Source organism: Poromitra crassiceps, assembly GCF_964638095.1.
Source record: "Poromitra crassiceps genome assembly, chromosome: 9".
NCBI lineage: Eukaryota > Metazoa > Chordata > Actinopteri > Beryciformes > Melamphaidae > Poromitra > Poromitra crassiceps.
Window position 1 is genome coordinate 47,758,527 of NC_139630.1, and position 13,945 is coordinate 47,772,471.

Genomic DNA, 13,945 nt, shown 5'->3' on the forward strand with positions numbered 1-13,945 from the left:
CACACTGCACTGTTCGTAAATCGGGAGCACCGTTGTAATGTACCGTATCTTTGCGCTCTCATTTCAGTGTAGAGCATCAGAGTGGATTTACAAACGCACCCAAGATCATAGATGGAGAGAGCTTTCCAAAGTTCACTTGCCATAGGAGAAATAAAGATTATCTGCTGGTGGCTGCATTTCTCTCTTTCTGGCGGTGATGAGTAAATATTCTGGCCAATATCACAGGAGAGATGCCCTTTCTACGACACTCATCATATATCTGGGAAATAAGATGCATAAAACAGTTCTGGGAGTCACTATGCAAAAGACAATTTAGGGACAGAGTGAGAACCTTTGGGTGCAACACTTTAGGATCCAGAGCATTTTGTTCTGCTGAAGGATTAGTAGGCTGTTATGTTCGGGCCGGTCAGGCGCCGGTTCCGCCAGCAGAACGCATGGCAGCAGACCGGACAAGCTGCCAGCTGTGCACAACACCGGCTCCAGCTGATCAGTCATTCGGGAAAAGGTGTTTCCATCTCCCATTTTGCACATTAACTCTTTTTGTAAAAAGGCAACATCCACCTCAAGTGAGCGTAAAAACGTCTGTGTGCAATACGACCCTCCCACTCCTCTGGCCCTGGTGTTTGTTTGTGCTCGTTAGGCTAATTGGATGCACCTGGGCTCGGTGTACTCCTTGGGCTTTAAAAGCCTACAGACTAGTGTCCTCTAGAGAGAGAGTGGCGTCGGCGGAGGACCAAAATGCGAGACTCATTAGCCAATGAACAGCCAGGAATGGGTCTCGCGCTACTTTTGCATGCTAAAATAAAGCTGATAATGTACAATTTGATTCAAGAAAAAAAAAACTTTCAAAGGACAACACAAACTGTCCATTTTGCTGCAACTCCACTGTGCTGCTTAATCCAGGACCTTACTTCCTGGAACTCTTGAGAGTAAAAAACTGGTCCATTGGAGTGAATGGAGATGTCGCAACTCTTCTTACACGGCTCTGCTACAGACCATTCAGTCTCTCTCCCTCCTCATCTGTCTGCACCTTTTTGTTTTGTTGGTTTGTAGTAGTTTCGGGTGGTTTAGTCCTTAGATTGAGGTACTAAATTATTGTTTTAACTTTTGCTTTAGCGTGTGACTCCCTTCTTTGTTCCAACCTTTAAAAAAGATATAAAGGAGAGTGGGAGGGTCGTCACAGCAAACTGAGGATTTTAATTTAATTTAATTTTAGAATTTAGAATTTTGTAGTTCCCATTAACATTTTCTAATGCGATACTTCGAAATGCGCATCAAGATACATTTTGATGCCAACATGGCTACCGTTAATATCCACTTATTTACTACATCTCCACAGGAGTTGACTAGTGCTAAGCTGTCAGCTCTGTGTGTGCGTGTGTGTGTGTGTGTGTGTGTGTGTGTGTGTGTGTGTGTGAGACACTGTGTGGGTTGACTGTATAAAACCCATTATGGCTTAATTACAGTACATGTGTAATGAAAGGTAATCCGGCGAGCAGCATGAAGAACTCTCTGTACCCAGTGTTCAGATAAAGCCCAGAGCAGAATATCAAAACAACACGCGCACACTACCACCCACACAATTAGCAAGGACCTCTGTGATCTCTACTTTTTACAAAATATGTATGCTTTCAACTTTGTTACTTAACTTTTATATGACCTCTTTTCTGGAAATATCAGCACATCTCTTACATAAGTGCTTTTATTTTTTTTTATTTTTTTTTACCTTTTATTTATACAGGGGAGTCTCACTGCTCTAGAGCAATGCTCTCTTTTTCAGGAGCGCCCTGTTTACATTCACGCACGGAAGCTGACCAGTACAACCACAGTCTGATCTGCTGGCCACTGAGCAGCTCCACTGGAGCGGTTGGGGTTAAGGGCCTTGCTCAAGGGCACCTCAGTGGTGGTAATGAGGGAGGGGCAAGTGCTGCTTTTTCACTTTCCCCACCCAGATTTATCCTGCCGGTCCTGGGGATTGAACCGACAAACTTCCGGTCACAAGCTCGCTTCTCTAACCATTGGGCCACCACTGCCCCAATATTGCATTACATTACATTATGTCATTTGGCAGACGCTTTTATCCAAAGCGACTTACAATAACACATTTTTGTCAGCAATTTTTTCAGCACATATTAAGATTAAGGCATATTAATACTGAGGTCTAAATGTATTTATTTATTTATTTATTCATTCATTCATTCATTCATTCATTCATTACATGCCTGTATTGTGTGTAATGTAGGAGAAACAATTTTACAGATATGCCTGTTAAATGGTCTTTGATTTGTCAATAAAATCCCTAGAATGAGTTTTTAGTCAAATCCAGTCCTACATTGTACATTGTACTGTGCTTGAACAATGGCCGACTGTGTATGGGTGCTTTGTTAATGGTTTGAATGGACTGTGCATCTTGGCAGGGCCCACCTGGAGGCGAGTGCTGAGCGCTGGTCTCGTCTGCTGGGCCTGCTGGAGGAGCTGTGGAGGTGGATCTGCATGAAGGACGAGGACCTGACCAAGCAGATGCCCATCGGAGGAGACGTGCCCACCCTGCTGCAACAGCACAACCACTGCACGGTACGGCCTGTCGCCCGCCGCAGGCACTGTCCCCGACGCACTATGCAAAATTCACCGCACCCAGTTATTGTTTTCAAATCTGTTCTCGAGTTCAGCTGTTTTTTTTTGTCTTCATCACCTTGATTTCTTTCTCTTCTTTGAAGTTTTATCTTTTTTTTTAATGTGCAGATAGCTGCAAATACACAGTGCCAATCACAGTATTGCTAACCTGGACAATACCAACACTGCTGCCAAGGTCTACAGTATAGTAGCACAGCCATGGTATTATAGTATATATGCGGTTGTGGTCAAGACTGCTAACATGGGCTGAAGCAACATGACCACAGTTACCTAGGTCAATAGCCCAGACAGCCCTGTCAGTACTATGGCTCTTGTCCATTCAACAGAACTACAGGATGGAGTAGTTAACCACACAACTACAACATAGTCCATGTTTCCATGGTTAATACTCAGTGCCAGGAGTTCATAATCAATATCAAAATCACTAGACAATCAGGATGGTGACCACAGTCAATATCTCTGTTGTACTAGCTATTTCATTCCTGTCATCGCTGTTATTTGTCATCCTTATTCCACATTGTATTATTTATTCTGACCAGCGATCAATACCTCCGTTGTACCGTCCCGTTCACGCCTCTGTCATCACCGTTATTTATCATTGTGTTCCGCAGTGTATTATTCATGGTAAGCACTGGTTGTGATAGTGTATTGGCGTGTAATTGCTTTCAGATAGATGACTCAGCCCGTGGCTGCTGTTTACCCGCGGTCCACTCGCCCAACGCTGCGTTGTTGTTGTTGCTGTTGACATCGTAATGTGTTTCTCCGGCGTCTCGTTCACCACACTATATTATTTTTTGTTCTCCCAAAAACGCCCCAAGAGTAAACACAACAGACACACACCCCAGATGTGCGCTCGCACACACACACACACACACACACACACACACACACACACACACACACACACAAACACACACACAGTATTTGTGGAGGTGTGTGTAGTACGTGTGCTTGTGCATGGGTGTGTTTGCCAGGTGTGTATCTTGGAGCCATGATGGAGTGAATGCCTGTCCGGCTCGGGCTAAATGCGTCCTCTGAGGTTCTGTGAGGACGTGGAGGTGAGACCCGCGTCCCGTGCTGCTCGACACCTGAGACGGGCCTCGGATCAGACAAGCTCTATTAGATAAGGAATGGGCCTGAGAACACACAAGAACCACAGGAGAATACAATCCTCCCACATCTCCTCCATGCCCTCCCTTACTTTTCTCATTACCACCCTTCAGCTTCTCTATCTCGCTCTGTCCTTCCCTGTCTCGTCTCTTCCGCTATTGCGCTCTTTGCTCTCTCTCTCTCGCTCTCTCATTCTCTTTCCCTGGAATATTATTTTCTTTCTATTTCTCTTTCTCTCTCTCTCTCTCTCTCTCTCTCTCTCTCTCTCTCTCTCTCTCATTCTCTTCCCCTGGAATATAATTTTCTTTCTCTCTCTCTTTCTCATTCTCTTCCCCTGGAATATTATTTTCTTTCTCTCTCTCTCTCTCTCTCTCTCTCTCTCTCTCTCTCTCTCATTCTCTTCCCCTGGAATATAATTTTCTTTCTCTCTCTCTTTCTCATTCTCTTCCCCTGGAATATTATTTTCTTTCTCTCTCTCTCTCTCTCTCTCTCTCTCTCTCTCTCTCATTCTCTTCCCCTGGAATATAATTTTCTTTCTCTCTCTCTTTCTCATTCTCTTCCCCTGGAATATTATTTTCTTTCTCTCTCTCTCTCTCTCTCTCTCTCTCTCTCTCTCTCTCTCTCTCTCTCTCTCTCTCTCTCTCATTCTCTTCCCTGTCTCTCGGGCTGTGAGGGCAGAGGAATGGTGAATAATGGAACGGAGGAGTTGAAAGTGAGAAAAGAACACTATTCATTTTTGACATTTTTTAAAGTTTTCTTTCTTTTTTTTTGCTCCCTTCTCTTCTGTATTCTTAACAGATTGGCCTGGAGGTCTTGCCAAACCTTAGAGGGATGAGGGGCAGAGTGGCACAAAGAGTCACGTCATGCTCTATTACTTGCTCTCTCTCTCTCTCTCTCTCTCTCTCTCACACACACACACACACGTGCATGTTACACTCACTCATTCACTTACTCATGCACACATCACAGGGCCGGGGCCAGGATGAAATGACTGAGGGGGCGGTTATAACTGGGGAGGGGGCAGATTTTTTTTTTCCTCAATTTTTTTATTTTTTTATATGATATTTTTATATCGTAAAACATAGGTTATATACCCGCTATGCCTATTTCTGGACTTTTTAACCATAATAACTAGGGATGCACGATAATTATCGGACCGATAAATTATCGGCCGATATGGCCATTTTGCATTATTATTTATTATTCCGATCATGGCCTTTTTCCGATAAATTATCCGATAATAATCCTGCTTTATTTTTTTGCCTCGGAAGCGGAGCTTTTGTTGTCGCACATTCGTGACATCACAGCTGCGACGCAAACATGGCTGCTGCCAGTGTGTTGCTGTTTTTCAGTTTCAGAATGATCAGAAAGCTATGGTAATTTGCAATCCATGTACCACACAGGTTCCGAGAGGAGGGGAAACCTCTAAGCTGGCATTACGTTAAACCAAAGCTGGTGATGATGCAGCGGATCTGTTTGTTGTTTTTGTTAGCGAGTTTTGTTAGCATTAGCTCGTAGCGCGGCCTACCCTGCAGGCTCGTCTGCTTGGCAGACAAACTGCTTGTGACATTTACAGTCTGCGGCTTGTGATCAAACGGCTCCGCAAAAGCACTTAATACAGAGCTGGCGTAAACTTATAGAAACTAATGGAAGCCCCTTTACCCGAAATGAAACATCCAGGGATTGTGTATTTAACTCCAAAAAACCACTCGCTAACTTTAAGCTAACCGCGCTAGTTAGCGTTAGCTGCGGGACAGAGCCATCTAACAGAGCCAATAATGAAAACAAAGGCGCAGATTAGGCTACATAAAAAGCATCAGTCAGTCAACATCACATAGTGTCTTTTCTTTAATCTGGTGGCAGCATTTTTCAGTAAAAAGTTAAACGACACAGATGGTTTATAGTGCCTGCCCCATTCATTGGGCCCAGGCTACAATTCACTGAGAACTGGAACCAATACAAAATTTGAACAGATCAGTATGACAATAAGAGTCTATTACTATGCCTTTTGCCATTGTGTTTTATCTGCAGTCTATGCAGCTTGGCTTTCCGTTCTATAAAAGCCTTTATTTTTGTATTGACTATAATTGAGTGATACACTTTATTAAAACAATCATATTATATCAGAAGTTTTCTTTGTTTTGCGTTCACAGTGATGTCAGTTAGATTTGGTTAGGTCAGAGCTATGCTCACTACAGCCATACATCTACCCTAACCAGAGGCGGACTGGGATCATAATTCAGGCCGGGCATTAGATACCAAGCAGGCCAGGCCGATACGGGCCGACGTGCGTGCCGGCGTCCAAAGGGCGCCGGCGGAAAATTTGGGGCGTTTGAAGCTCAATTTGGGCCGTTTGAAGCCCAATTTGGGCCGTTTGAAGCCAGATTTGGGTCGTTTAAAGCCAGATTTGGGCTGTTTGAAGCCCGATTTGGGCCGTTTGAAGCCCAATTTGGGCCGTTTGAAGCCCAATTTGGGCCAAGTCCAATTTTACAATGAGATGCACCCACTTTAAACCTGAATAAAGTAATAAAACCACTAGTAAACCAGTAGGCGGCGCCTGGCCTGCTGTTCAGTGAGTGGCCTGGCCTGGCTTGCAAAAAAAAAAAAATTTTTTTTTTTTTTTTTTTTTTTTTTTTTGGCAGGCCAGGCCAGGCCAGGCCACCGGGCATTTGCCCGACGTGCCCGATTATGCAGTCCGCCACTGACCCTAACCCTTTTTTTAACCCCAGGTGTGCATAAAATACAGGTTAAAAACAAAAACAAAAGATTATATATCTATTTTTATTATAATAATTATCGGTTATATCGTATCGGTTATCGGCCAAGAAGAATATATTTATCGGTTATCATATCGGCTCTAAAAATCCATATCGTGCATCCCTAATAATAACCTCTGAAAAGTGCAGTGCCAGGTTCATTAAATTAAAGAAATAAAGTGATCAGATGCGTTGTCTCCATCTTTCTGCTCATGGCATGCTGTGTGCTTGGGTGCAGCTGATTTCTCTGTGTGTGTGTGTGTGTGTGTGTGTGTGTGTGTGTGTGTGTTTTAATCACGTCATGATCACTACAACATGCAGTGAGGTTCAAATTTAATAAATAGCTACATCTCTGACACCTTGTGACAACTATTGATATTTACAGGACAGCCCCAAAGCACAGCAAATAGCGCTTCCCTGCCAATTCTGAAACAACAGAGCTATGTTTATAGGGGGTAGCCTACATCAACTTAAACTGATCAAATTTGATTAAGACTGCAGAAACAGCAGCCGAAACATGTACAAACATGGCCTAACTGGCCTTTATAGACGAACTATTCTAAAAAAAAAAAAAAAAAATTAAGTGAGGGGGCATAAAATTGAACTGAGGGTGCAAAGCCCCCTTTGGCCCCCTCGTGGCGCCGGGCCTGACACATCAGCCATCCTGTCAGAGTGATTTGGGGGGACGGGGGGTGTATACTACAGCTATATGGAAATTGTTAGCCGTGAGGTAGGGAAGGCTTAGGAAGGCTCAGGAAGGGGGGGGGGGGGGGAAACAATCTTCTTTCTCTTCTTTCTGGAGGCTGGGAGAGATAAGGGGGTAAGCTAAGCCACTTAGCCCAACGGAGAAGGACGGATATTGCGGTTATGAAAGAATGGAAGGTCAGAAACAAGATGATGAAGCAGTGGTGTGACCAGTCACAGGAGGAAGTGATGGACAGGAAGAGGCTGGCTGACAAGAGGAGACCAAATGAGATGCGGAGACTGAGGAAGCAATGGGCAGAGAGAGATTTCCATGATTTACAAGACGGAGATTGTTTCCAGGATTTCAAGATTCCAACACAACTGTTGCATCCCCCTCTGCCTGAAGTCAGTCATCTGTTTGGAGTGAGAGTGTGAAAGGGAGGGGTTTTATCATATCTGTTTTGGGGAGCCTCCTCCTGACCCCCCCCCCCCCCCCCCCCCTTCCCCAAGTATCGATTTGCGTCTGTTTTTCTTTTTCCCCGGCATAATAGCTTTTATTAATCACACATTCATTTATCCAATAAAGGCCTGCGTCAGCGTCCAACTGATTAAACTCATCAATCAGCTCTATTAAATTAACGGCTTTTAGGGTGAGAAGAGCGAACAGGGGACCAAGTACAGTACTTGTGGGCATTTTTAATGACTATCTTTCTGCAACAGTTTGTCTTCATTGGCAGGAAAAGTCCTGTTTGGTAATTTTGGAAAATGCCTCCAAATGTTCCAAAGAGAAAGAAAAACTGAAGACAAACAGGGAGAGTAGTCTATTTTTTAAACCTACTATTTACTCCTTATCAATGTCTGCTCTGCAACACTAGTAATACACGCTAAACTGGCTTTTAATAAGTCTGTCCAAAGTGAATCTAGTAATCCGCCACGCTAAAACAATTTAATCATGCTGTCGGCATGATTGATTAGCTCCATTTGCACCTGGACGGACGGGTCGTAAAGGGAAATGAAATGTATTAAATTGCTGTGCTGGACTGGGCCTTATCTCCTAGAAGACGACTCTTTTTGACTCACTTTGAAATGAATAATTGCCTATATTTGAGTACATTTGTTTACTTCTACTCCCTCACCAACCATAGAATAGTTCTCATGGTCAGGAGTTGCGTGATGTTGGAGTCGATGTGCGTCATCATGACTTGTCAGCGCTGTCCGCCATGTTGGCTTTGTTTAAGTTGGATCATGCTACTGTAGGTTTGTTGTGTGAAAAACAAAGTTCAAACACAATGTCGTGCCGAACAGCTGCCCTGAAATCACTGTGCAGCATTGCCTTGGCCATAAACACACCATTGTGAGTCAAAAATATGCTAATTATTCCTCTTATTCTTCTTTGTTTTGCCCCCATTGTCCCTTTTGAAATAAAACTAATAATAATGCAGTGTTTCTCTTCCACCGAGCAATGCAATTCTCAAACAAAAGGAATTTCACATTAATATTTAAATCCGTCAAGCGACAGACAGTGTGTCGTGCATTTATCAGGTACTTTGCAAATGCCTCAAACTTAACTGAGGGCAGCAACTGTCTTGTCTGTCTTATCATTTACATTTTACAGTCGTCTGTGTTTATTTTTTTAAAGGGGCCAAAACCGGAAGCAGTAGATTAGTGGAGCATTTCAGACAGACAGTGTAGCTTCAATTTACAACAGTCTGTGGCAGTTCGTACCGACAGTAACTCCTATGATTAGCTTTAGCCTTTCCTAGCTAGCAGTGGACGTCCAGAGCAAAGGAGCGAGCAGATTTTCAGCCTCAAGTCGCACCGAGCTTCGTTCACAAACTGCTCTTCTGCATGCTGTTGCAAAATGTCATTTGGCCCAGAAGGCAACAGCTTCAAACTCTGCTTACCGGTACATCAAAAATAGACCTGTTAATTCCTGTTCTTGTAGTTTTTTTCCGTCCTTTATTAGCATGCAAAACATAATTAGTCAGCGGGATAGTCCTGACAGATTGTTGTGCCTAGGTGCTACTTTAAATTTCAAAGCAAAACAACATAGTGTACCGTAATTGAGCTGTTTTAATAGACGGAGAACAAGCTCCTGAAGCTTTGGTGGAGCACATGAGGGAGCTGGATTGAAAGGAGTGCGAGCGGTAAGCCAACAGCCAGGAGATGGTCTCTTAGATTTTGTCTTGGGCATTCGAGAGAACAGATGATGTAGCAGCACACAGCCTCTCCATATACACACAATATATACACATCCATATATACTGTAAACTGCAGTTAACATTCAATAACACACACAGATCCATATACCCCAGAACATACACACCAATAGTGCCTGGTGCCCTACTACTACACAAAATATTGCACATTCTCCCCAATAGAGGCCTAGGCCCTTCTGCCTTAGGCATGTATTGCAGGATATTCTCTTGTCAGCTTAATGTTGAGGCCCCTTGAATTGTGTCAGGTCTTTTCAAATCTTGAGAGTGTTTTTTTTGAGAGGCATATGTGTGTGTTTTTTTTAAGAAGATGAGGAAGGCGGTGAAATTGCAGAGAGGTTGCGATAGCTGGGTTTTGAGAGAGGGAGGAGGGAGGATTTGGTGGAGCACTGAAAGTAGCTGTGTTGTTGTGATGCTATCTTATCATTTCCACGGCACAGGGCAGCGATAAGGGTGTCTGCTCTGCTACCCCGGCCACACACACACACACACACAACACACACGCACACACTCGCATGGACCGACAGACACATGCCCACATACAGACACAACCACACATGCAGATACACACGTACACGCGCGAGCGCACGCACACACACACACACACACACACACACACACACACACACACGCACACACACACCAAGGTCACTATCGCTCACAGCAACAAGATGCACGTCATAAGTATTGTGGGACTGACAACAAAGAAAATGTCATCCTTAACGCGTCACATCCTGCATCCTTTCTTCTTTTTGACCTTCGCAAATCTCCAAAGAAGCCCGGACCACGTTCTCACTGTGTCGCTACTAAAACACTAATGAAGACAAGTGTAGCAGAGGAAGGAGAAGAACCAAGCAAAAACCTTCGCTTTTTATATATTTGACGTAAACAGACAGCCTTGCCTTATCATGATATTCAGACTTGGATTTGATGGAAATGAAGCCGTTTTATTTGCCTTGAACAAACTCAAACACGTGTCCCGGTGTGACATTGTGATACCCTGAACATGTTAGAGTTGACCTGAAAAGACTTGAGTGTAGGGGAAAGGTTGTTGGTGTTGGCGCCTGTCTAAAGTTGGAGGCCACCTAGGGGCTGGATGACTGACAGACGCTGCTCATGACAGGGCTACTGGTACTGTAGGTGGCGCTTTGTGTTGCTATGGTTACAACCCTCTCCAGCCGTCCCTCTTCGGGGTCACTTAACCTTGAGAGAACACTGCCATCATACATTTATATTGAATTTATGGAAATACAGTACTAAAAAGTAATACGGTGAAATTAACCAAACTTTCTGTCTCGCTCTCCATTTTACATACATAATATATGATAAACTACCAAGATTGCATACAGAACAGAACAAAAGTAGGTGGAGGTATAGCAGTTAGCAGCACCAATTAGTACCAGGGGCAGCAGTATAATAAGCATTCACCAGCATGCATGAGCGTAACGGCAGGTCAGCCTGTGTTGCCCGCAGCTGCAGGAAGATTCTAATGTGATTCTTTTGTAGTGATGTCAGTTACAGAGCTGTTGTGGAAGATATTTTTACTCGCTAAAATCTGGGTAATATGCAGAGAATATTTATGAGTACCTAACATTTTCACACTGAATCCAATTCCTTCAAAAGCATCTGTGTGTGCAGAGCTGAGGATGAGAAACCATAACTAACTACATGTCATCGTCCTTGCAGCTTCTCTCTCTCTCTCTCTCTCTCTCTCTCTCACTGGATTGTTATCTCTCTTCCCCCTACACTCATCGTTTCCTCTTCTGTCTGGTCTCATTCAGGCCCTAGCTCTCAACATCCCCTCTCTGAGCTGTCTATTACGTTTCCCCCATTTGAGCTGGGAGAAAATCATTGGCACGGAGCAAACGGTGGTGATTTAATTTGTGTTCAGCAGGGGGGGCTCCATTTCAGCGTGAGGGCGCATTTGGCCAGAAGTGGCTGTGTGAAATTGTCATTGCCGTGATCAAAACTCAACTTTTACAGCAGCTTGCGCTTCTAAAAATAGGCCTTATCTTCGGTCCTTCATATGGAGGTGAAACCACAACAAGGTTGAGTTCATAACCTCATTTTTGTGGAGGATTGTGCCCATCTCAAGGCCTGTGCTATTTGCCCTTGGGTTGTTATTGCTATTGCCCATCCTCTTGACTCTTCTCTTTCTTTCTTTTCTTATCTCTTCCAAAACTTTTCAATTATAGAGTGCAAGGAGTCAAGACTTCTCCCCTCAATCATTATTGCACCCCGCTTGCAAAACGAAGACGTGGTCTTAAATTAAAGCAAATGTATTTAAAAAAAAAACATCTCATTCAAACCCAGCATGTAGTCATCTAGCGCTCAATCGATGTTGGCCGATGTTGTGTGCGAGATGGAAAAACGACCTCGTTCTCGGCACCTCGTTTTCCCTCAACTCCTCCGTTTGTCTGAGAAGTGTGTGAGACTTTGATCCAAGCTAGCCATCCCATCCAATCAGGTTGCCTCAACAGCGTCGCAAACGACAACGTCTCCTCACAAAGCAATCACACACTCCAATAGGCATTGAAGTCCCCCCGGGGTCCCGCTTATATTAAAACAAGAATAATAATTATACTGGTACATGCCTCTACCCCTCTACTCCACTTGTATATTGCCTGCTGTGCTCTGCTATGGCTGAGTAGTTGACGTTGGGGAGAGTATAAGAAAATGACCCTCAAAATCTTCAATGGACTGTGGGTGTACATGTGTGTGGGTGTGTGTGCGGGGGTGTGTGTGTGTGTGTGTGTGTGTGTGTGTGTGTACGGTGCGTGTGTGGGTGTGCGTGTGCGTGTGTGTGTGTGTGGGGGTGTGTGGGGGTGTGTGTGTTTGCGTGTGTGTGTGTGTGTGGGGGTGTGTGTGTGTGTGGGGGGGGGGTGTGTGTGTGTGGGGGTGTGTGTGTTTGCGTGTGTGTGTGTGGGGGGGGGGGGTGTGTGTGGGGGTTTGTGTGTTTGCGTGTGTGTGTGTGTGTGTGTGTGTGTGTGTGTGTGTGTGTGTGTGTGTGTGTACACGGTGCGTGCGTGTGCATGTCAGGATAAGTGGTGGTATTACTAGCCGGCTCTATAATGATAATGCCTGCAGGGGGTGTAGCGCCCAGACGTTTCACTTTATTCTAATTTCACGCCGACCCCGAGGAAATGCCTCATTTGACCCTGCACTCTCGCCTTCAATCGCTGCTCCCTCGTCATCGCTCTCACTCCTGTTGCCTCTCTCTCTCGGTCTCTCTTTCTCTCTCTCTCTCTCTCTCTCTCGGTCTCTCTTTCTTTCTTTCTCTCTCTCTCTCTCCCTCTCTCTCTCGGTCTCTCTCCCCCACCCCATTCAAACGCCAGAGAAAATGTTTTGTTTTGCAGCTATCGTCTAATTATCCGCTGATAGTGTTGTTTATCGCATCTATAACCTGAATGTAAACATCTGCTCCTATCATGTGTGCGTGTGCGTGTAAGTTAATCAGGAGTCCCTCGTTTATAATATAATGAAAGCCAGATCTGATTGAAGCAGAGTTGATTAGTAGATATTACTACTGGGCGGGGGGGGGAGTAATCTGGATGCAACACAGTGCTCAGAACACACCAGGTTCACCTTGAGTTCATTAGCATAGACTTGATCAGGATACAACACAGTGCTCAGAGCACACCAGGTTCACCTTGAGTTCATTAGCAATAGACTTGATCAGGAGACGACACAGTCAGATATCCACGTACCTGCAGACAAAATGTCATTGTGAGAACATGTTGCTTCCTTAATGTGATGATGAAACAGGATATGGAGACATAATGCAGGGAGAGGTCATTCAAGTGTGAAGCAGTGGGATATCAGTTAGGGAGAGAGGCACTTTGATTTGATGGGAGGGAGAGGCAGTGGAGCGGGATTGCTAAAAGAATTCTGTGACATAAGGCTCTCTGGTGGCTCACCTGGTAGAGCACCTACCATTAAAGGTCCTTTAAAGTGAAGAATATTTTTCAAACCTATCCAGTCAATGCAACCGTGCATCCCAACGACAAAGTTTCACTGAGCAATATTGCGGCTTTAATTTCTTCGGACCATGGTTGATTTTTCTGAAATTCGCTTCCGACATGTACACATCTGTTGCTGTGTTTGACAGGTTAACAGTCAAACAGTCCAAAAAACAAAAAACAGGCTGTTTATTCGCATCGCTCTTGGTGTGTAACGCCTTAAGGCTTAGTCCTTCTTGCAGCCTTAAGGCTTAGTCCTTCCTGCAGCCGGGCAGGGTTTGAATCTGTGGCCCTCTGCTGCATGTCCCCCCCCCTCCCTTCTCTCTGATTTCCCAATATTTCATGTATACATTCACCATCAAGTGTGCAATGCACACAAAAAACAAAAATTGTTTTACCTACGCCTCCCGGTACATGATGAAGTCACTACTAAATATTTTCCTTTTTATCAGGACGTATTAAGATTTTGATAAAAAAAAATGCAATAAAATACTTTTTTTGTCATAAATTGTCAAGTAGGTTTGATGGTTAGAATGAGATAAAAAGGGTAAAAATGTAATTTTGTGACATGTGACTTTAAAATTCA

The 13,945-nt window shown here is 44.2% G+C and overlaps 1 protein-coding gene across 4 annotated transcripts in view; it reads left to right on the forward strand.

Annotated features, from left to right (window-relative positions):
• Positions 1-13,945, forward strand: part of utrn (utrophin) — a 249,561-nt gene that overhangs the window by 163,773 nt on the left and 71,843 nt on the right. For all 4 annotated transcript variants that reach the window (XM_083643533.1, XM_083643535.1, XM_083643534.1 and 1 more), the window contains one exon: positions 2,418-2,574. In XM_083643533.1, coding sequence (XP_083499659.1) covers positions 2,418-2,574 — 157 coding nt within the window. The remainder of the gene's footprint in view (positions 1-2,417; positions 2,575-13,945) is intronic.